Source organism: Lacerta agilis, chromosome Z, assembly GCF_009819535.1.
Source record: "Lacerta agilis isolate rLacAgi1 chromosome Z, rLacAgi1.pri, whole genome shotgun sequence".
NCBI lineage: Eukaryota > Metazoa > Chordata > Lepidosauria > Squamata > Lacertidae > Lacerta > Lacerta agilis.
This window is the reverse complement of record NC_046331.1, coordinates 38890144-38913902: the sequence shown is the minus strand read 5'-3', so window position 1 is coordinate 38913902 and position 23759 is coordinate 38890144. Positions and strand designations below refer to the sequence as shown.

The 23759-nt window shown below is 40.1% G+C and overlaps 1 protein-coding gene across 7 annotated transcripts in view; it reads left to right on the top strand.

Annotated features, from left to right (window-relative positions):
- MTMR1 (myotubularin related protein 1) overlaps positions 1 to 23759 on the top strand; it is a 43137-nt gene that overhangs the window by 2938 nt on the left and 16440 nt on the right. The window contains exons 2-12 of one of the 7 annotated variants that reach the window (XM_033137329.1): positions 757 to 862; positions 3872 to 3895; positions 7731 to 7781; positions 12581 to 12656; positions 15591 to 15685; positions 15909 to 16016; positions 16328 to 16426; positions 17207 to 17290; positions 18167 to 18316; positions 19844 to 20032; positions 21226 to 21411. In XM_033137329.1, coding sequence (XP_032993220.1) covers positions 12611 to 12656; positions 15591 to 15685; positions 15909 to 16016; positions 16328 to 16426; positions 17207 to 17290; positions 18167 to 18316; positions 19844 to 20032; positions 21226 to 21411 — 957 coding nt within the window. In that variant the 5' untranslated portion in view covers positions 757 to 862; positions 3872 to 3895; positions 7731 to 7781; positions 12581 to 12610. Of the gene's footprint in view, positions 1 to 756; positions 863 to 3871; positions 3896 to 7730; positions 7785 to 12580; positions 12657 to 15590; positions 15686 to 15908; positions 16017 to 16327; positions 16427 to 17206; positions 17291 to 18166; positions 18317 to 19843; positions 20033 to 21225; positions 21412 to 23759 lie in introns of those variants that run through there. The other 6 variants (XM_033137328.1, XM_033137331.1, XM_033137330.1 and 3 more) reach the window with 6 other exon arrangements.

Here is a 23759-nt window from a genome sequence, read left to right as displayed (position 1 = left end):
AGAAGAAAAAGCAGGATGATTTAATATAAATAAGGCCACATATAATTACATCACTTGAAAAGACGAGAACATATTTTAGGTCTGCTTTATAAGTGGGATGGTTTCCTACTCACTTGAAGCACTGGCTTGCTGTAATGTCTGTTGGGAAAAATACGTTTGAGGCTAACTTCCAAACTACAATTTTGAAAACATGGTTTGAAGTGCATTTTCAAAATATTTCTTTTGCAGCTAGTGCTAACTACTGTATAGTCTTTCCTTTTCGGATGTTACTGTCAAGGAAACATGGAAATGGAGAAGGGAATCTGCACATGAGGGGGCAGAGAGTGGTCATGCAAATGTGCTGTTTATTTCTGATATGTAAAACCATGGTTTGAAGGATCATCTGAATTAAACAATTAATGCAGAATCTAAATGTTCAATAGTTATTTATAAAGTAAGAATCTTTTGCTAAGTAACTTGTTATATATTCTGTTCTTGAGAGCCAGTGTGGTGTAGTGGTTAAGAGCAGTAGACTCGTAATCTGGTGAACCGGGTTCGTGTCTCCGCTCCTCCACATGCAGCTGCTGGGTGACCTTGGGCTAGTCACACTTTTTTGAAATCTCTCAGCCCCACTCACCTCACAGAGTGTTTGTTGTGGGGGAGGAGGGGAGAATGTTAGCTGCTTTGAGACTCCCTAGGATAGTGATAAAGTGGGATATCAAATCCAAACTCCTCCTCCTTTTCTTCTTCTTCTTCTTCTTCTTCTTCTTCTTGTAGCCCCACAGGATCACATGTTGAATGGTGCAAGCAACTCATTGCTGCTACAATTTCTAGTCAGATTTCAGGTTCTGTGCCCTCAGACAGTGTATCCAGAGAGTACCGGGTAAGTTTTATTGATTCATTCTTTTAATTTACGTATATGGTGCCACTTCAGTCCTTACCCCAAATAAGATATGCAAGGGAATGAAGAGCAAAAACAAAAAATGTATCTTTCTGTCATCTGAGAAAAGGGTTAAGATGATAACATGAAAGGATAGATTTTTATATGTGAAGTAGTTAGATCTGATAAACTGTTTCTTTTTTTGTTAGTGCCATTTGAAATCTAAAATTGCTACTTAGTTTGGGTCTTCAGTGTGATTGATTGTGAGAAAATACTTTTATTTCATCTTTTGCTTTTTGCTTTTAAAAAGCAAATTGCCATGCATTCTTCAAGTAAAGCTGCCAAATGAATATTGTTAAAGCAAATTAAGTTCAAAAACACACCAGTGAAAGTAGATAAATAGGTACCGCTCCAGCGGGAAGGTAAACGGCATTTCCGTGCACTGCTCTGGTTCGCCAGAAGCGAGTTAGTCATGCTAGCCACATGACCTGGAAGCTGTCTGCGGACAAATGCCGGCTCCCTCGGCCTATAGAGCGAGATGAGCGCCGCAACCCCAGAGTCGTCCGCGACTGGACCTAATGGTCAGGGGTAGCTTTACCTTTACCTTTAAGTCATTCACCAGTGTTTTATGGATTCAAAAGACACTAGATTCTCTCTAGAAGGAGGAAACTCTTTAAACTCCTGTGAAAAGGAAATAGATTGTTTCTATACCTAGAGATGAATCTGTTGAAGCATGCTTGATCAGATACTATTTTTAAAATTCTCCTCTTGTGTGTTTTTCTCTATAGAAGCAGTCAGAATTTTGTACTTGGAATTTCTATAACAGGTGGCAGCAAAATGTAATGCTTTCTCTGGACCACGGCTGCTGCCTTGGATAAATGAATGTGGCAATTTTGGCATTACAGCTGTTGTACTTTACCTGTGGAATCTGAGTTTTTAGAGCTTGGATTCAATGTACTGGGGAATTCTGATGCAGTCCTCAAGAACAGAGTATTTATTTTAACATATCTCTGTTTTTGGCAAACATCACACACGTTTGAAAAGGGAGGAATCTTTTAAAGTCAGCACAATCAGGTATAGATGACTGAGCCACTTAACAGTCAGTGCTCTTGTACTGGGGCAAATTGCTGATGTCAGGTTATCTGGAATAAGTACAAGTATCTCACAACTTATGTGCCTTTAACTTGTGCACATTCAGCTTTATGCACTTAACCATTTTTTTTTATTTAAAAAAGGGAGTGGAAAGATGGCAGACATCTAGGAAAAAAGACCTTGGCAATCCCACCTGCTATTAAATCCAATGTGTGTTGACTATACAGTGGTACCTCGAGTTACAAACGCCTCAGGTTACAAACGCATCAGGTTACAAACTCCGCTAACCTGGAAGAGTTACCTTGAGTTGAGAACTTTACCCCAGGATGAGAACGGAAATCGTGTGCTGGCGGTGCAGCGGCAGCAAGAGGCCCCATTAGCGAAAGCACGCCTCTAGTTATTATGTCATCCATTTAGTGATTATTTGTTGACTAAGTTGATGGTGTTCTGGCCCACATTTTTTCTTCTTTGTTTGGACAGCCCTGTGATTTTTATCATTTGATTCCTTCCGCCATGGGTCTTAAAGAATATATTGGGCCCACACAGAGCATGACCGTCTCCTTCCTTTTCATCTTTCTTGCTCTAATTTTTGGTAGGGACTATGCACTGCCAGCTTAGGTGCCCGAGGCCTACCTATAAGGTGGCTAGAAGGAGACATTTGTTTCTGATTGTTTAAAAATGCCAAATTGGGAAAAAATTAAGGACACATGATTTATGGTATGATATATATTCACTTCTAGGAAATTTTCAAGAGAAAATTTAAATTGTATCAAGCTGAGATACAATCTGGTGTCAGTTTAAGCATAGTTACACAATATTATTTAATTTAGGGATGGTGAACTGTGCCCCCCCCCAATAACAGGCTGAATTTGCCCACCCAGTATTTTCCTCTGGCCTGCCAGCCCCCAAACAATTTTTTTGCAGAGTAACAGCAGCAGGAGGACTGAATGAAGCTCCTCTTCTTTTCCTGCTTACAGATTCTAGCGCTCCTTCCTTATTCCAGAGCACTTTGATTACCTAGCAGTGACGGTGGTCACAGGTCCTTTGCTGACCTGAATTTTCTCTCTGTAACCCTGCCTCTTTCCAATTGCAGCACTGGGCACTGCAGAGGAAACTTGCACATGAGGAGGAAAACCGCATTGCACACACTCTCCCGCCCCCCACCTCAAAGACCACTCTGTTTTTCAAAGCACTTTGAAGAAGGGTGTAGCTCTGATGTGTGGGGTTGTGGCATGTGTGTGTGTTTAAGGTGGCCACATCCATCAGGGTTTGTGATCTCCAGAAGGTTTTCTACATTCAATGTCACCCTTGGGCCAAATAAAGGTTAACTGCCCTTGATTGAATTATAGGTGATGCCTAACTATTTCAGCTCCATATTTTTTAATGCATGGAGAAGCAGTGGAAACACATGCTCTTGTTAAAGTGTATAGGTTGCATTCAGTTAAGGCCTACTTGGAGTAGACCCACTGAAATTAATGTATCTAAGTTAGTCATATCCATTTACTTTAATGCGTCTGCTGTGAATAGACTAGCATTGCATATCACCAATACTTTTTTTTTTACTGTCACAAATTAAAATCTTTTTAAACATCAGCCAAACAATTGTGCAATCTTGATGGTTCCTCAAGCAGTATTACAAGATCTGCTGCCAGAATATTCCACCCTTTGGGTTTGTTTATTCAGCCTGCCATACTGCACCAACTTCAGAAGTGTACAGTATGGATTTGTTTTGCTTACTTTATCATCATGGATACATAGGGCCTCATAATTCATTTCTATTTAACTGTGTCACAAGTGATCATGTAAAGAATAGCATGGTCATTGGTATGTTTCTAGTAATAAGGGCCTGTAAGTGGTATTTCCCAAATGTAGGATTTGAATACGTGACTTGTTGGATAATATCTGTATTTTAACTAACAGGTATACAGGAGGCCTACTGTAAGGGTAAGAATAAATGTGGCTATTGGCAAGTCAGCCTTTTACCTGTTTGTGTTTTTGTGCTGTGTTGAGAATCCAGTGTGCTAAGTGTTCTTCTTTACTTCATTAATGGTCGGTTTAAACCAGTCAGACCATCTTGCTATGCAGTGCAACAGCTTGTTTGCTATAGAAATGTTTTATGTACATTACAGTTTTGTCATGAGCAGTAAAAGCCAGCGTGTGAGAGCGCAGTATATTTAAGTTATGTTGGAAATGCATGGTACTAATTTAAGTTTTATTACATTAATTCTGACAAATAGGCCCCCTCAACTGATGTTTACATGTTTTGGAGCACAGAGTACTGTATTACCAGTGTTAATGTTTTCTGTGTGCTACAGATATTTGAAGGAACCAAAGAACAAACAACACATTTTAGTCTATCCTACTTAAATAAGATTTCAGTTAATGCTTGTGCTTATGCATGCATTCCCATAATGGCAAGACTCTTAGTGGAAAATTCTAAATCTGTGATCCAAGTTAGGCACTGCTGCAATGACATACATCTTTGTCCCAGGAATTGCTAAAATGTGTCATCCAGTGTTCATTCTGGATATTAAAAAAATGTATTTGTTTTTTTATTGCCTTCGGTTTCAAATCAGCAAATGAAGTTTCAAATCAGGGCTGAGGAACAGTTGGATCCTGAGCTCCCCCATCACTTAATGTCACCATGACATCAGGTGATTTAGCTTCAAAGGAAAAAGTTAGGAACACACATCTAGCATGCTCACATTTCTTGAGGTCAAGCCCAGGTGCAAAACAAAAATATTGGGTTGTAGGTATGGCTTTAATTGAGCTATGTCATCCAAGGAGGTATGCAAACCCCATTTGCAGCAGGGATTGACTCCTTGGGAGCTCTAGATTGGGAGTTCCCAGATGGAGCCAATCTCTGCAGGGGTTGCATTGAGCACCAAATTAAAAATGCTCTGCTTGCAGGGGAACAATCAGGAGCATATTCTCACACTCCCAATTGTTCCTTTGCAGCCTGCTTTACACCTCTTGGGCCAGATTAGGATTCCTGGTAGGCCTAATTCTGCCTGCCGGTTGGAGATTGCCCTTGCCTATTCTAGAATCCAGTGCATTCCCGCACCCCCCCCCCAAAATATTCCTCCCACTCCTTTGCTTTGCTCCCGAGATGGCACATAGAACAGCCAATTACCCAGTCTCCAGTGGTGAGTGAAAATAATTTTTAGGCGAACAGGCAGGCAAGCTGTTTAAAACTGGTGCAGTTGGCTTCCCTACCCATTTCTATACACTACTGTGCCATAAAGAGCTAATATTCCTGATCTAACAACCTTTGAGGACTTGTTTGGAAGGCTAGCATAGCATAGGTCTGCTTCCATTGAAATCCTAGTCTCATTTTCTTGCTGGTCCTGGCATCCCTCTTCTGTATTGTTTTGTTTGGAAGAGGCACATTCTTTGGATGTTGGTGATGCTTTCAAAGGACAATAGAATGTTAGAGGCCAATGAAGCATTTGGGGCATAACTTTAGTTTCCCTCCAGGCACTATCCAGTCATAGAATGAGAGGAAGTGGAAGGTAAATCATGACTTAGGCTGCTACTCATAAAAAGGAAGAGTGGGTTACTACCTGCTTTCCCTCTTACCAAAAAGGCTTAAAATACAGCATTTTTATCCTGCTCTCTAGATGAAAAGACTCCCAGAATGCTTACATATAATTTCATCAAACTATTATCTATTGAATAGTGAGACACATAAATCTAAGGACAAGGTAAAAATGGTTACAGTTAAAATTATGTGTAATTTTTTTTCTTGCTAAGCTTTTTGGTAGTTCTTTTAAAGATTGCATTGCTTTAGCCTTCTCTTTCTGATCTTTGCATCTGCATCTGCTTGTTCAAAACTAAAAAATAATAATATCTGGGACTGCCATAATTCTTCCTGAAGCACGATGCAAGTGCATCTGTATTCTTCAGCAATATTCCTTATGTGGGGGAAATTTGCTTCAAAGTATCATTCTTCTCTTTATAAACGGAAATTATAAAAATGTTGGAAATCTTAATTATCTGAAAGTTTAGCTACTAGCATATTTTAGGTCAACTGAACATTATTTTGTGGTTTAATAGGAATTATTAAAAAGAGTATTGTGGAACTTACATAGTTGCTTCAAAACTTGGCCTAGCAAGGTGCCACCTTGCTGTGCTCAGGCCATGTTTGCACATTATGTTTGGCAGCAAGCCAGGTGACTGAGAGAAAGCTTATGGGATTCCATGTAGGTGGGCTGGTGGTGGAAGAGGAGATCATTCTATCCCTCCTTTGCCAGCTTGTTCTGCTTGCATTCTGGCTGCTACTCAACAGCCAGTACAGAAACCAATCATGCTGACAGAGGAAGGGCGAACTGACCCATCTCTCCTCTGCTAGCCCACTGTATTTTTTATTTTTTTTTGCTGGGTATGTCAGAATCAGAAACAGTATTCGCCTGTGGTGAAGGGGCAGTAATTCATGTCTTTATGACCAGGCTGCTGCACTCTTCTGCTGGAAACACAAGGGGATGAAGCCCCATTTCTGTATGTCCAGTATAAAAATCAAGCAAGCAAGCTTGACTCCACTCCCACCCCCACCAGTCTGCTGTGTTTCTGTGTTGAACATACAGAACACAAAGTCTCTTCCTGCTCAGTCAGCATAGAAACCAAGCAGGCTGCTTCCTACACCAGGCTGCTGCATTCCAGTTTACAGCCTTTTTACTACTAGCCCGATTTTTACTTGTGAGTAGGGCTGGCAAAGGAGAGATGGAGTGCTCTGTCCATACCTGTCCAGTTTTTTTTTATGAGTAAAAAGCAGGCAAGTAAATAATTTGTAGGCTAGTAACTTTGGGGGCCTAGTTTATAGAGCTGCAGTAAATTTAGCTTTTGAGGTTTGAACACAAGATGTTGCCTGTTCAAATAAATAATTCCTCCCATTCAACAGTTGTGACCTGGAACTCACCTGGGCTTAAAAGCAATCTCATAAAGGAAGCTGTTAACCAGCTGTCTCTATACAAAGCAAATGTTGTAAAAATATCATGGTCTCCAGTCTCTGAATTGCAAATACTTCAGAAAGCACCTCCTTAAAGTTGTGTCTGGAGAAGGAAGAAATGCAAACAAATGGAACTTTATATATTTTGACGAATTATGTTCTTGCTGATCCAGCTGGTGTGTGGGAAAATATTTCATGCAACAAAATCTTAAGAAACAAATTATCAGAAATGGTTAAACCTGATTCTAAAGTGTCTTGCTGGCATATCCAGCTGCAATAACAACGTAGTACCAGGGTTTGTGGTAATGGGCAGATCTGCAGATGGGACCATTAAGCTCTTAGCAATACTTCAACTATCTTAATATTTCTATTAAGGATACAAATATTTAATTGTTTTATCTTTAAATAACTGCATGGATTCTCTCATTGGTCTATAATCGATTCCTTCTTTATATCAAGCATGTGGCCTACTTTATACTCTGCATTTTGTCTTTGCTATTTTAAAGATTGCTTGTTTCAAAAAAAGAAAAGAAAAGAAAAGAAAAGACAGTACATACTTTGTGTTCTTTGGTACCTGGACTTACGTTTGGAAGAACAGGAATGCCCATATTCCAGATCATCCCAATATTTAAAAACACAAACCATGACTGGATCTAATAGGTGCTAAAGTCTCTGCTTGATCTATTTGATTTTTGCAAGGAATGAAAAAGCTTACCAAATACATTACTTTTGGAGTATCTACTGTCTCTGTTTTTAAAATTCTCTCCTTTCACCTGTTATGTGCATGTTTTTTCTCTTACTTCTGCTTGCCCACTGCTGCATCATGCTATTCAGGAGATTCAGGATGGACACAATGGCTATCCTTCTGACGCAGAAGTTGATCAGGTGGCAAGTTTTACTCATCTTTTGTTCACTAACTCTATAGAATGTCACTGTGAATGTTGGAGATATGAAAATTCTCATTTTTATTACCTACTCTTCAGAAGTTTGAGAATAGTATAAAAACTGTTTTTCAGTGCTTGTGAACAGTGGTGGACTTTGGGCTTTAAAATTTCAGCAGCGCCCTGTGCGATGCCACGGTTTGGTGCCCCCCCCCACCTCTCACCTTCCATTGCAATGCCCTCTTGGTTTGGTGCCCAGTGCGGGTGAACCAGTCACACACTCCCCTAAATCCTCCCCTGCTTGTGAAAATTAATACTTCTCTGGAGCTCTCGCCTTTGAATTGAGGATATATAACACATACTCATAGCTAAATGTCCATTAAAGCTAGGGGGTAGTTTAGAGCAGTGCCATTGTCTTGAGGCACATAGCAGATTATATCTATGGTTTTTCCCATAAGCATTGGTAAATATGTACAGTTCCTTTGATTACTTTTAAAATACTAGAAGTGAGGCCATAGGCGTATCACTTCCAGTGGTGTGCAGAACACAGTCATTCCAAGTGATCAATGCAGGCTGCTCCTTGTAAAAAGCACATATTTTAAGGCCATTGCAGACATGCCCCATTGCACCAGGCTTTGGATTGGTAACCCAGGGTCCTGCTCCCATCTGTATTTGGCAACTGTTGACCTAGGCCATATTTCCCTCACCTCAGAGGTGTAGCTAGGGGGGCCGGGGGGGGGGACTCTGGGCGCCACACTGTGGGAGGCGGCACTTACTGTAGGGCCTTCAGTGCGCCTAAGCCACGCATCTCTCCTGGAAGTGATGTGGTGATTGGGCGCCTGCAGGCTCCGCACTGCCTTAAACAGCAGCGTGGGGTTGCATCTGCTCACCACCTCCCCCTCAGCTGTAGGGAGGCTGAAATTGAGGTGCTGGGCAGACTGCAAGGTCCATGCTGCCCAAAACGGCAGTGTGGGCTTGCTTCGACCCGCTGCCTCCCCCTCAGCCGCCCTACAGCTGAGGGGGAGGTGGCAGTGAGGTGCAGTGCGCCCTGCTCCTGCTTGCCCCGCCCCCGGGTGAAGGGTGCACACATCGCCCTGGGTGCCTGAGCAGCCAGCTACGCTGCTGCCTCACCTCCCGCAGTGTAGGTGACTCACAATAGGAACAAGTGTAAGGTCCACACTAGGAGTCAGAGTAAGATGGATACTTAGCTCATTGAATGTCTGACAGGGATGGTCACAAGACTTTTAGCATTTAAGGCACGTGCAGAAGGAAGGCCATTTTCTCTGAGTTGCAAGTGAGGGATAAAGGTGAGCTCTGCTGTTGTCCAGTGGCTTTCAGTAACAAGCACAGTCCAGTGATGGCATAGGTTTGCGACCGTTGCAGCTGTGCAACATCTGCACTGCAGAGGACAGCATATCCCTCCTTCCTTCCTCTCATTGCACCTAGCAACAGCAGCTTGACAGTGTGGGCTGTGGGTACACTGCATCCCTGTGCTTTCCAGTTGCTGTGAAAGTAGGCAAGAGTGGGAAGTCACAATTTCTGAATGCTTCTTAAGTAACCTATTAATGTGCAACTACTTCAATGTAAACAAGAATTGTAAGTTCAGACAGAAGTAAAATGAAGCACTCCTTGTTTCAATATATTAGCCAAGATCTGAAGAAGTTCTTCAGGTATGTGTAATAGCTTGGACATGTGCAGAGAGACTTTTGACTGTTTTTATAATTGAAAGAGCTGGAACCCTCTTCCTTAATTGCCACGTTTTGCTTCTTGAAGTCCCTCTGATTGCAAAAGCAGTTTGCCTGGGGTGGGGAGGGGAGGGCTACTGTTCAAGAAAATAGGAAGCTTCCTTATATGGAGTCAGACTATTGGTCCATCTGGCTCAGCATTGTCTACAATGACTGGCAGCAGCTCGCCTTGCCTTGCCTTACCTGGAATTGCTGGGGATTGAACCTGGGATCTTCTGCATGCAAAGCAGATGCTCTACCACTGAGCTATGGCTCTTCCCCTTAACTCAAGGTCAGAATCCCCTTGGCCATGAAGATCTGATTAAGCAGTTATTTGCATCTTGGTCATAAAGTCCAAATATTGATTGATTGTATATATTTATATATAGTAGAGTATTGTTCAAGTTCACAAAAGGAATTTTTATATAAAATAAATAGTGTTGACTAAAAATAATTTAGGGAGTTACCCTTTAACCATTAAGGTGCTGCTTAAAATATTACAATATCAATATAGGTGATATTTTATGATTTTCAATGATTATATGATTTTATTGATTTATACCATTTAAATAAATCAAACATATAAAAAACTAATAAATGTTCATACAGAGATGGATCCATGGTACAACAAAACATCAGAATGACAAAAAAATACAAATTATTGGACTTGGAATAATATTTTATTTTGAAACAAATCTTAAATGAATTCCGTGAGTGAAGTGAGGCACATAGATTTACAAGACCAGTGGAACTGAATATGATTTAGTGGTGAGTGTTTGTAATTAAAAACTTATTAAAGTCTACATTTTAAATATGCAGTTAATGAATCAGTAAGTTAATTACACCAGTTAATATTGTATGTAGGATAAGGAGTATAAATCATAGTATGCCAGATGTCATATTAGTATTTCACATCAAAATCTGTTAATGTCAAGTGATAAATTGGCCAATTGCTTTTAAAAAAATAATTCCACCACACTTCTGCTAGAGCAGTATTGCAAAGATACAAACACGAGTTCTATGAACATCATGTGGACATATGGGAAGGCAACTGTTGGAAGGATTGCAGTATTAATCCTGACTTGTAAATCAGAAATGCAGCAGAAGTTGTGGACCTCTGTAAGCATTTATTTTTAATAAATGTTTGTACATGCTGGAACTTAAAATGTTGCAAATTTTATTCTGAAACCTTACAAGGAAATACGTTATGATCTCAAAAATATATATGGGCATGAACAGTCCACACAGTATTTCTTCCCCAAAATAGTACCAGTCAGGGGTGAACTCAAGCCATGAGCATGATCTAAAAGTATGGACATAGAGTTATTGCATCATGTGTAGTTTGATTAAAACATCAAGCCATTTGGTTGATCTGTTTTATTCGGTGAAAAACTGTTCATAATCTGACTTACTGAATCTTCAGTTCTTGTAAATGCCTTAGTCAGACCTACATGTGCACAACTGGTATTTCATCAAGATGCTGATTGGTTTTCAGTGGGGGGTAGCTAGAGATTAATTTGGAATGCTTTTGGTGCTTTCGTAAGGGACACTTGAGGCCCCTGAGCTGAAGTAAATCTCCTTTGCCACAGAGGACTGCCACTGTGGGGAGACCATCCATTGTTCCTTGAATGGAGTCCTGAGGGCCACTTGAATGGCTCTCTCCCACTATCATCGGTTCAGTAAAAGACTGATGTGGTCATGAAGCATGATTTTAAGCAAGCAGAGAAAAAAGCTGAACAGCTCAATCAGCTCTGTTCAGCAAGAGCTGTGGCAGGGCAAAGCTGTGGAGTGTTTTAAAAATGGAGGAGAATAAAAGCAGGCTGCAGAAAATAAAATGGACTAGAACAAATGTTCAGTAAAATATTTCTTTATTAAAGCTTCCAGAGTTATCTGCTGTGCTTCAGTTCTGTATAGCTAGTCAACCTGTTTTTTCTTTCTGGGGAATACTTTATTCTCTAGATAATGGTCTATGGACCAGATATATAGTCTGCTTCACAAACAGACCTCCTCTTGCACAGTTAGTTTCCATAATAAAGCTAGCTGGCATTGCTAATGGAGTAAATGGTCACTCACATTACATACAAATATGTATATTTACATACTGCATACCTGTTGTGTACATTTAAAAATGTATGATGAAAGTGCAATATCTAGTTATTGCAACTTGACATTTGCTTTTCTTATGTAAAATTTTAGCCAAATGATTTATCATTCCTTGCTTAATTTTGGGAGGGTTTCTGGCGCCTGTGGGCCTCCATATGACACAGGGCAGGATCTGAAAAAGAACCTTAAAAAGCATTGAGTAGCTAAAAAGTGAGAAAAAAACTTTCAAAACATTTGATCAGCCATATGTATAAAAAATAACACTGCAAAATACTTTGGGAGCTGTATGTCAAAATACCCAACAACTTACAATATTTGTTGAATTTTTGTATGTCTTGTATGTGCTAATTGGAATAGTTGCTCTTACCTTTGTGTAGTTGGTCTTACCTTTGTGTGAATGCTTTGCTACTAATCCATATTGTAAATATTGACACTTTATTCTGCAAATCCTGTAATGCTGCATAAAACCTAAGCAGATGTACTCTTACCCATGGTTAAGAGATCAGGGACAGACCACAGTGTATCTCCCTCTCCCTCTCTACCTTTTGCATCTTGGGAACAAATTTCACCCTCTCCCATCACTTTTGCAGCTATAGTAACTATACTTAAGGCTTTACCAGGGTTCCTGATTAAACAGGCCTCCAATCTGTTTTCAGATCTGGCAAGATGAAAACTGTGGTTACTTTGATTAGCAGTTGTTGATGAAACACCACATTTTAGCAAAGGAGAGGGGGATTTTGCATCCAAGTTGGAAGGGAAGGGGGAAGGAGAATAATTCACCCCTGATCTCTTTAACTTCAATTATGTGTACATCCACACCAGCCTGTAGTGTTAAAGAACTCTGCTAAAGAAGAAATCACTGTTTTTGTATTGCTACTGTAACCTCCTAGCAAAAGCACCTTGTGGTTGTTGTTGTTGTTGTTTAAGCTCTGTAGATGGAATGTAAGATTTACATTTAGCATTGGATTTCTGCCAGGCACTGAGGGATGGAAACAAGCTCGCCCAGATGGAAGAGGCTCCACTATTTCCTGGAGAATCAATTAAAGCTATTGGTAAGTGGAGTACCAATTTGGTTTTATATATTTCAGAATTATTACACTGATCAGTTTTTATTCTGGATCCTTAATCCTTTATACCTGGTGTCGGAAGAAGTGTGCATGCACACAAAAGTTTATACCCAGAACAAACTTAGTTGGTCTCTAAGGTGCTACTGGACAATTTTTTAATATAATTTATTTATTTCGGCCTTTATACCTGAGTTAGGCCATAGGAGATGCTAAGCACAAAAGGCAAGCATATCTGAGAATAATTTTAATAAACTATAAATTAACTCAGAAATTAGTAGCTGTGAGACTGATGTGTCAAGTACTGGTCTTGGGTACTTAACGTATTTTCCGGCGTATAAGACGACTGGGTGTATAAGACGACCCCCAACTTTTCAAGTTAAAATATAGAGCTTGAGATATACTCGACCGCAGATTCTCCACCCGGCGTATAAGACGACCCCCGACTTTTGAGAAGATTTTCCTGGATTAAAAAGTAGTCTTATACGCCAGAATATACAGTTATTTTTTCTAAGCAGCTTCAAGTACTTTCTCTTCAAGTTTTATTTTTTCCATTGTGATAATATCACAGTCCTTTGGAGTAGAATGCTAGTGGTCTAGATTGGATGGCACACAACATACAGTCATACCTCTGGTTGCATTCTCTACGGTTTGCGTTCACTATGGGTTACGAACGTGCCAAACCCGGAAGTACCGGAATGGGTTTCTTCCGGGTTTCGGTGCGCGCGCATGTGCAGAAGCACTACATTGCGCTTTGCGCATGCGCAGAAGCACCGCATCATGATGCGCAGATGTGATGCTTCAGGTTGTGCTCTATTCATGTTTTGAACGGGCCTCCGGAACGGATCCCATTCGCAACCAGAGGTACCACTGTATTCTCCCCCTCAACCCTCCCCTTCTTCGGAATAAAAGTTTGGAGTGTTCCTAAGGATTGGATTGGTTCACATATAGTTTTCATGATCCTATAAACTTTCTAAAAAACAAGGGACAGTAAAGCAGCAGAGAAGATTGTAGGCAAACATAGCTGGGAATGGAGTTTAATAGTTTGGGAACTACCTTTGGAAAAGCACTCATTTTGGTAGCTCTCTGCCTAGCATTTGAAGGCAGAGGCTCTCACAGAAGGATCTCTGAGGAAGAACTTAATTGATGTGCAGGTTTTGTTTGGAGAAAGCAGTCCTTTAGATACCTATGTTCCAGGCTGCCTGGGATTTCAGTACTTAAAAGTGAAATATTTAAAGGGGGAACAGTTGACAGGTCTTGACTTTTGAGACTGATAAGGCAGAGAGTACATGGAAGCAGCCTTGGAGGCAATTTAGTGACTCTCACTGGTGTGGAATCAATGCACGCCCATTTTTCTGCTTGCTTGCTTCCAAGAATATCTTACCTGCCCACAAAAGTCATTAGTTGCAATGTTTTATTCTTAGCCTGAATTTCCATGCTAGCAACAGAAGATTCTTTCTCCATCATTTCCAACATGAAGCGCAGGTTGTAACCTTGTAGCAAGATGATGAAAAAAAAATGCCTTCTGTGAAGTGAGCTGGTGGAGGAGGGATGATGTAATCTGTGCCTCTGTGTCCTCCAACCTTCTGCTGTTTTGGCCTGGCTGCAGAGAAAGGGGTTTGAAAATAAAGTAAATACTATGAAAACATAATAAAACTGTGGTGGCTGGGCTCACCCAAAGAAAACTAAACCTTGGCATTGACCCTGGACTTCTTACCGCTAGGGGGAGTGGAGAGTGCGTAATTGTAAGTTTTGCCACCATGTATCACAGAACCTTTTTAGTATAACTCTCAGTATTGCCTCAGTGCAAAATGAAATTGTTAGGTCATATTTTATTCATAAGGTGCTGTCTTGAATCTGTATCTGGGCTGTGAAGTGGAAAGCCAGATCTGATGTCTGCTTATTTGCCTGCAAGATAAGTTCTTCCTTGTGACTAATTCACAGAACTTTCAGATGTGCTTCTAAATGTCATTGTCATTGTTGGGAGGAATAGAATGATTCCCTCAGTTGCCATAAGTTCGGCTTTCAGTGAATGAGATGTAGTTATAAAGGTTCTGTTAAATGTCATGTTTGATTTGCCAAGCTTATGTGTTGGTCATTTTGAAATTTATGACATTGTTTGTCCACAATGTACCCAGTTCTTCTTGGCTATCCCCATAAATATGCCTCATAGCTCTGATTTTAGCTTCCAAAGTTCTGGATTCTGAAGACATTGGAAGGGAAGTACCGTATTTTCCGGCGTATAAGACGACTGGGCGTATAAGACGACCCCCAACTTTTCCAGTTAAAATATAGAGTTTGAGATATACTCAACCGCAAATTCTCCTGGCGTATAAGACGACCCCTGACTTTTGAGAAGATTTTTCTGGATTAAAAAGTAGTCTTATACGCCAGAATATACAGTATGCACATTATGGCAGACATTGGGACTGCAATTCAGTATACTGGGAGTAAGTACCATTGAAATCAGAAGCCTTCTGAGTATACATATTCAGGATTTCACTGTAAGGCACCCTCAAAGTAGGATTGTACAGTGGCTTTTATTACTGAAAATGTAGATGACTGTACAAAACTGTCAACTTAAAATAAAAAATTGTGTCCTTAAAAACATTTTTAATGTCCTAGATGGTATTCTTATTTTTTGTAATCATCAAGTATTTTACAGGTAACCCATAACATGCTAGCCTTTTGTTTATTTTTATTTTTTTTAGTTATGAAAATGCCTACTTTTGAAGTGCTATGAAATACGCATTATTTTTAAAAACTGAAATAATTGGCTATCTAAACTCAGTTCATTCCATGTGTAAATTCCAGCCTCAAAGAAGTTTTTTGCATGAGGTATTTTGCCTGTGTGTTTATACATAATAAGAATAATCCTGTAGTTCGATTTTTAGTGCTAATAAAGTGTCTTATTTTTTCCAGCTAAAGACGTCATGTATATCTGCCCATTTATTGGAGCCATCAGTGGTACACTATCAGTGACAGATTTCAAAATGTATTTCAAGAATGTTGAGAGGGTGAGCCCTTTTTTCTTATTGCATGTCATGCATCTTTCTGCTACAGCCTTACTCTTGTGCTTTTCTTTTCAGAAACTGGCACATGTATAAACTAAGCATAAAGTACTGTTTCAGCTTTATGCGGCCTAATATAATTTTGTATTTTTATCTCAAACAGAATATTACATATTTCCTCACACCTGCAATAAAGAAACATGGTGTTTACTTTTTCTTCAAATTTCAGGATCCACATTTTGTTCTTGATGTTCCTCTTGGAGTGATGACCAGAGTTGAAAAGATTGGAGTGCAGAGCCATGGAGACAACTCTTGTGGAATAGAAATTGTTTGCAAGGTATCAGTTTAATCTTGCAGAAGTGTACTTAAATTGTGCTTTAATTTCATTGTGGAATCCCAGTGATGTACCTTAGAGGCTGTTACTTGCTTATTTCTTATGGCTGTTGTGAATGCACTGGTATAACTTCTTCATTGCAGCCCTAAGACCTAAAGTTTAGAACAGGTTTTTATTAATTTACAGATAAACCTGGATTAAAAGAGGAGGTTCCTTAGTACCACCAGCCAGTGCAAAAAAAATCTTTTGAATAATGTTTGTAACTGCTGTAATTTTTCGTTTAACACACCAAACCTTAAGATATCTTTTCACAGGATATGAGAAACTTGCGGCTTGCCTATAAACAGGAAGAACATAGACTGGAGATTTTTCAAAACCTTATTAACCGAGCATTTCCTCTTTCTCATGGGCTAGTAAGTATTACAATTAGGAGTTCCATACCCTCAGCATTGGTTCATTCTTCAAACTATATGGAGGGAGGAATCTAAATATAGCCTTGTGATGCTTTAGAATTTAAAAAAATCAATATGATTCTCACTTTTCTTAGTAGTGTAGTTAAAAGAACTTACAGCAGTAGTCAAATAAGTTACTCAGAATAGACCTGTTGCAATTAATAGACCTAACTTTATCATGTTCATTAATTTTGGTGGGTCTATATCCATACCCACCACCTTGTGGGACATCTTTGAGAGAAGAAAATGATAAGGAGTAACCCCCACACAAATCCAGAGTGGAGTCCCTAAGATGGTTGGATGGCATCTTGTATGCCTCCTTCCAGCAACACCTACAGCCAAGCTGGTGCCAAACGTATTGCTCTGGTTTCCTCTGGAGTACATCAGTGAGGTTGAGAGGGGGGCCTTGTCATCTGGGCAGCCCAGGACCTCCATACATACTGCCCAGGCTTTCACCCTGGAGAGATCATAGCCACTGCAGGCACTGTGATTCTCCAGTGGTTTGGTTTCACCCCGGAGGCACACTCCATTGTGTGGAAGTGAATGTTTCATTGTACTCTATTGTTGCTAGCCACATGCACTTGGCAGAGTGGATAAAATTAAGATTGTTGATATTTATGAAGAATGTTTTTACTGAATTTTAATCTCATTGTAAAATGCTCTTTTGAACTCTTAACAAATGAAGAGAGAAGTAGTGTGATTAAATGGTAGTAACGTATGCTTTTGTTTCACTGCATTTAGCCACTCTTTGCATTCACCTATAAAGAGAAATTTCCTGTTAATGGCTGGAAAGTTTATGATCCAATGGCAGAGTATAAGAGGCAGGTAGGTAATGACAAATTTCACTTATGAAAATTAATTTACAGTGTTTTCTATTTTGCCTTAATATCCATTTGTGGAAGATCTAAAAGACTAAGTCAAGTACTTAAAAATTTGTCGGCACATTGCTGATACTAGATGGACACTGAAAAGTCAAGAACCATGCCATTTCCCCCATTGTTTTCCTGGACATAATAGTTGGGCTAGAGAGAGGAACTACACATGTTAATGCCCCCCCCATCCAATAATGCAGCCACTTCCTGAATGGCCTCACACTGAATGTCCTCTGTGTGGTGTGCCACAAGATGTGTAGACTCGTGCTTACTGGTACTCCTCCTGCTAATCATGAAACAATATTTGTGTGCATATAGGCCCTGGCCATGAGAGCAATTAGTGGGGGGGGGGGTGCATGTCGCCTAGTTCTTATTTACTATATTTACATATCTCCTGTCTGTTAATGCATTTAGTGTGAGTTACTATATACCTGTACAATAGGTAAAGGTACAGCTACATGATCAAAAAAAGGAAAGAGGAAAATAAGCAAATCCTGGCACCTCTTTTACATAACAAACTAATATGCCAGGATTGTGTTTAAATTTCCCTTTAGCTGTTATATGCCCACCTGTAGCAAGCAAGTAGTTTGTGGAGATGCAACAGAGCTCTGCCCCATTCAGACTTTGAACTAAGATCTACTCATACATTCAGGACTAATATTGGTTTTTTATAACCTTCAGAAGCCTTGTAAAATAAAAATAAAAATGAGTTACAGTATAATTTTAACATTTTAGGTTTAAATTAAACATTTTAGGTTTAATTTTTGGGGACCCTGTAATCAGATGTGTAAACCTTGACTCCTTAAAACATTGTTTTGCTTCTGTGCAGGGCTTACCCAATGAGAGCTGGAAAATATCTAAAATCAACAGCACATATGAATTTTGTGACACATACCCTGCTGTTCTTGTTGTGCCAGCTAGTGTAAAAGATGATGATCTCTCCAGAGTAGCAGCATTTCGGGCAAAAGGCAGAGTTCCAGTAAGTAAAAGTCCTGAGTTAGAAAAGAATTGCTGGTGTATGGGTTATGATGCAGCTTGACACCTAATCTGAGAGCTCCAAAACTAGTTGCTCAATTCTCTCTTGGAAGGAAGAATATGTGAACTAAAAGGGGAAACAAGAAACAGTCCTAAGCTGGGAACTCAAGTGTAAAAAGGCACTTATATTCATTCTGTACAAAATGTGGTGGGAAGATCGCATAAAATCTACTTCATAGGTTCAAAAATCAGTTGAACTGCACTTCAGCAGTTTGTGCAAAGAATAGTATTTGATGTCAGAATTGGGACTAACAGAATTCATAATTATCCTAGTGTGAAAAGCCATTTTCTGAAGCTTGTACTTCTGTTTTTAGACAATAAGCAGTAATGGTATGGGAAATAAATTTGTAGGGGGTTAATTATCCATTCCATGGTGCCATTCACTGGTAACTTCAAGACTTGATTATTGCAATGCACTCTACAGGTATGTGGAGTTGTCCTCAAGATTAGTCTGGAAGTTAGTGCAAAATACTTCTGTGAGGTGTACTCATTCAGCATATTATGCTTTAGTTGAAATAGGTACATTGGCTGCCTCTCTGCTCCTGAATAAGGTGCAAGGTAGTGTTGATTGTTTACAAACCCTTAAATGACTTGAGACCAGGCTACCCTTATGCCCGTGCAAGGCCAAAGGAAGGCTAACTGACACCCGGGGCGGGGCAAACCGCTAGCTGTGTAAACGTTGCGTTGCTACGTAGGGCACATGTGCAGTGTCTCTACATACAGCACATACATGTGAGACTGCGCAAGTGTTGTACGTAGCGGTTTGCTGCCGGCGCTGCCCGAACACCGTACTGACGGTGGCAGGATCCTCTGCTTGTGGCTGCAGTGGTGACGGAGGGATCCCACTGCTGTTCATACGGCGCTCAGGTGGCGCTGGCGGCAAACCTCTATGTACAGTGCATGTGTGGTGTCACTATGTACAGCACATGCGTGCAACACTGCACATACGTTGTACGTAGTGGTTTGCCGCCAGCACTGCCCGAGCACCATACAGACGGTGGTGGGATCCTCCACATGCAGCTGCAGCGCGATGGCTGTCCGCATTGCTGCACCGTGGGGCGAGCACCCCACGGGGTGCCTTCTTGTCACCCCTCCAGACATGGCACCCAGGGCGCACCCCCCCCTTGCGACGCCACTGTGCCCGTGCCTAGCCATTAAGTTCCCTTGAGAGATTTGTGTGTGTGGTGGGGAAGGGGGAAATCAAACAGCAGGCAAGCCCCCAGTTGCTATACTGTATTGCAAATACACTTTTAAAAGTTCCATAGGTGGTTTGCTATTGTCAGGAAACTTCATGCAGAACTGTATTACTAGTTTTGATGGTCATGTAAAATAATTTGTGTGTCTTTTGATTTTTTTAACCAGTACCTTTGTTCTCTGTCTTCTTATGACGTTACATCCATTGCTAATCTGACTTCTGCAGTTGTTTCTACTGCATATACATTGGTGTTTATATATTTTCCCCTTAACCTAGGTGTTATCCTGGATCCACCCTGAAAGCCAGGCCACCATCACACGTTGCAGCCAACCTCTAGTGGGCCCAAATGACAAGCGATGCAAAGAAGATGAGAAATATTTGCAGACGATTATGGATGCCAATGCTCAGTCCCACAAGCTCTTCATCTTTGATGCTAGACAGAACAGTGTTGCAGATACAAATAAGGTAGAACTAGCATAAGGGGGGGGGGGAAATAAACATCTATTTAAAATTCAGGGTGACATCCAATCAAGTCACACTTTAGAGTAGGGCAACTGAAATTAATGGACTTAAGTGGGTCTACTCTGAGTATGACTTAGTTCAGTATCACCCTGAAATACTTAAATTTTAAAATGTTGAAATTACCTTATTTAAAATATTTTAAGGCCACTCTTTTAGCACTGAACTCTCATAGGGCATCTTCCATAAAAGATAAAAGACAACATACATGATCAAAGATACAAACATGAAAAATATATTTAAAATTTGAATACCAATATCAATACAACAATCATAATTCATAAGAATAAGCAACAACAACAACAACAATAATAATAAATTAAAATGCCATTAGGCAAAGGTAAAGGGATCCCTGACCGTTAGGTCCACGCACAGACGACTCTGGGGTTGCAGCGATCATCTCATTTTATTGGCCGAGGGAGCTGGCGGACAGCTTCCAGGTCGTGTGGCCAGCATGACTAAGCTGCTTCTGGCAAACCAGAGCAGCGCATGGAAACGCCGTTTAGCTTCCCGCTGGAGCACTTTGGCGTGCTTTCGAACTGCTAGGTGGGCAGGAGCTGGGACTGAGCAATGGGAGCTCACCCTGCTGTGGGGATTCGAACCGCTGACCTTCCGATTGGCAAGCCCTAGGCTCTGTGGTTTAACCCACAGTGCCACCCGTAGACTAAAATACCATTAGAGCTAACTAAAACATTTTAATGCTATTTCAGCCTTGGTTTATGCCAGCATAACCATAATATCTTAAGAAAAACCAATTTGAAACAGATATCTCTCTTAAATCCCACCAAAAGCTTTCTATTTTGCCAGGCCAATGCAGGCAATTTAAAATACTTATTTCCATAATGAGTATTTGATACTTGTTTTTAACTTTTCATGTGGTTTTTATTTTATGTATTATTGCTGCAAACTTCTTTGGTATTTTTCTTTTTTATGATATAGTGCTATATAAATATTTAAAGAAGTAAATAAAGGCCCGTAAAGATGGGGTCATGCACATCTCCCTTGAAGTAGAGTTCCGTAAGTGTGAGGCCACTGTTGAGCGAGCCCTTTCCTTCGTGCTTGCCAGCTGGTTTTTTCTCCCTGGTGGGCATTCAAGAAATCTTAAAGATACATTTAAATTACTTAAAATGTATTTTCAGACGAAAGGTGGCGGCTATGAAAGTGAAAGTGCCTACCCAAACGTGGAGTTGGTTTTCTTGGAAATTCCAAACATCCACGTAATGAGAGAATCACTGCGTAAACTGAAGGAAATCGTTTACCCTACAATTGATGAATCTCGATGGCTGTCCAATGTGGAGAGTACACACTGGCTGGAATACATACGGGTAATGGGCTTGTTAAAAACATACATTGTGGGTTTTTGGCTTTTAAATGTTAAAATCTTTCTCCATGTGTTATTCTTTTGTCACTTCTCCATATAATCTGAAAAGGGGAAATGCCTTGATTCTTCAGAATCTGGGTTTTTCAGATTATATAAAACTACTGGTATATGCTATTAGTGTGTGTTATAGACACCAGTAGTAGCAATCCTTATTTATTTTTTTATCTACTTATGCTGTTTAAAACATTTGTAACCCATTTAACTCTTCAGGGCAGCTTTACAAACATGTTTGAATAAAATTGTTTCAGTTTGACTAGGTATGGGCTAAGCCCTTCTACTGTAGGACAGATGAACTGACGACTCCTTACCCTACGCCTAATTCAGCTCAAGTTTTGGGATTCTTGGCCTTGGCAATAGGATAACAAATAACACCTGCCTGCCCCTTCCCCGCCCTGGACAAAATTACAAAGCAGAGTGGATAAAAGTCAGGGCTGCTCTTGCCATGTAATTCTTCCACATTTAGAGTTTGCACAGCTCTTTTAGACAGTTGAGTGTTTCATAAATGTTAGTGTAGTTCCTACAACAATCTTACAGAATAGCTCAGTATTATTTTCTCCATATTGCACTTGCAGGACCAAAACTGAGCGATGATAGCTTGCCAAAAGTCATCTAGTGACTTCATAGCAGATAAGAGATGTGAATGCACCGATTGACACCTCAGTCTCATTCTGCTTCACCAGCCCTCATATTTAGGTAGGAATTACCTGGGATCATTTTCACTCTAGAACATGGCTCTGTTTCTTCACAACACAGAACGTTGGCACACACACATCAAGGCAAATCTCCTGCCAGCCTCTCTCTGGCAAACTGCCACAGGAACTACAGTTCTGCTTGGCTAACTACCAGAAGTGCCTTATTTGCAAACACTGCATACCTTCATGGCTTTCCAGCTAAGACATGCAGTGTCATGGTTTAGTTTGTATATTGTCTATGGATCAAAGCACAGATGCCAATAGAGATAAACACTGACTTCATTGGAAATGGGATTCCTTTTTGTTTGTTATCTAGTGTTTATATTTTTCATTTTTCATCCAGTTTATTGATTTTTAAAAGGTTTTGTAGATGGTGTTTCTTAACCCCAAGCATTTCAGGGCATAGCAAGATAGAACAGAATATTTGTTAGTGTCTTGATAGACTTAATAACAAGCTGCTAACAGAATTAATTGACATCAGAAAATTTAGCAAATGGTATTTTTGTAAAGAGAATGGTGGCACTCTCTAGACTTCCATTTTATTGCTTTATAGAGAACTGAAATTGTTATTTAAATTTTCAGATCTAATGGGCAGAATGTGACGTTTGTCCTGTCTAAATTAGCTTTGCTGATTTTAAACGACCTTTTTGTGGGGATCAGCTTACATTGTATAATGGTGTTTTCAACTCTTACACAGTCAAACCTCGGTTGTCAAACGTAATCCGTTCCGGAAGATTGTTCGACTTCTGAAACATTCGACAACTGAGGTGCAGCTTCTGATTGGTTGCAAGAGCTTCTTGCACTCAAGTGGAAGCCGTGTCAGATGTTCAGGTTCTGAAAATCATTTGAAAACCAGAGCATTTACTTCTGGGTATTCGGCGTTGGGGAGCTGAAATGTACAATAACGGAGGCATTCGGGAACTGAGGTTTGACTGTACTGCAAAGTTTACCTACAAGATCACCTTATCTTACAAGTGCCCACTCAGCCACTTCAGTTAGCAAAATTGGTACTATTCCAGGTGGCATATAATAACTGTTCCACATTTGTAAGGATTCAATTGTTTAGTGTGGCAATGCCTACACTTTGGAAGTCCCTGCCTATGGAGATCAAGCAGGTGCATTCACTGTACTCTTTTTGACACCTGCTAAAAACATTCCTATTCGGACAAGCCTACCCAGGTGCTCAGAAAGCTGAGGTAATTTTAATGTTTTAGTATTTTAACTTTTGTATGTTTTAAAGCAGGGTTGTAATTTTTTCTTGATTTTACTGTTTTATCTTTTGTAATCTGCTTTTAGGCTTTTTTTCTTTTTTACAATCAAGTGGTGTACAAATTAGAGGAAGCAAGCAAACAAACAAACTTTTCCACAGGTTAAGCGAATAATCTAATCTTGATGTGCTTTCCAGGAGGTTGTAATTGGGATTTAGTATTCATGCTTGACATAGTTGGTTTTTAGATATATTCTGCCAAGAATCATTCACCCCATCTACTTGAGAAATGTTGATGGCAATGAGTTACACCACTGCAACAGTTTAGTGCATTGATCTTTTCAGCATTGTGTGTGCATGTAATGCTAAACCCTGACTTAGCACTACAAGGAC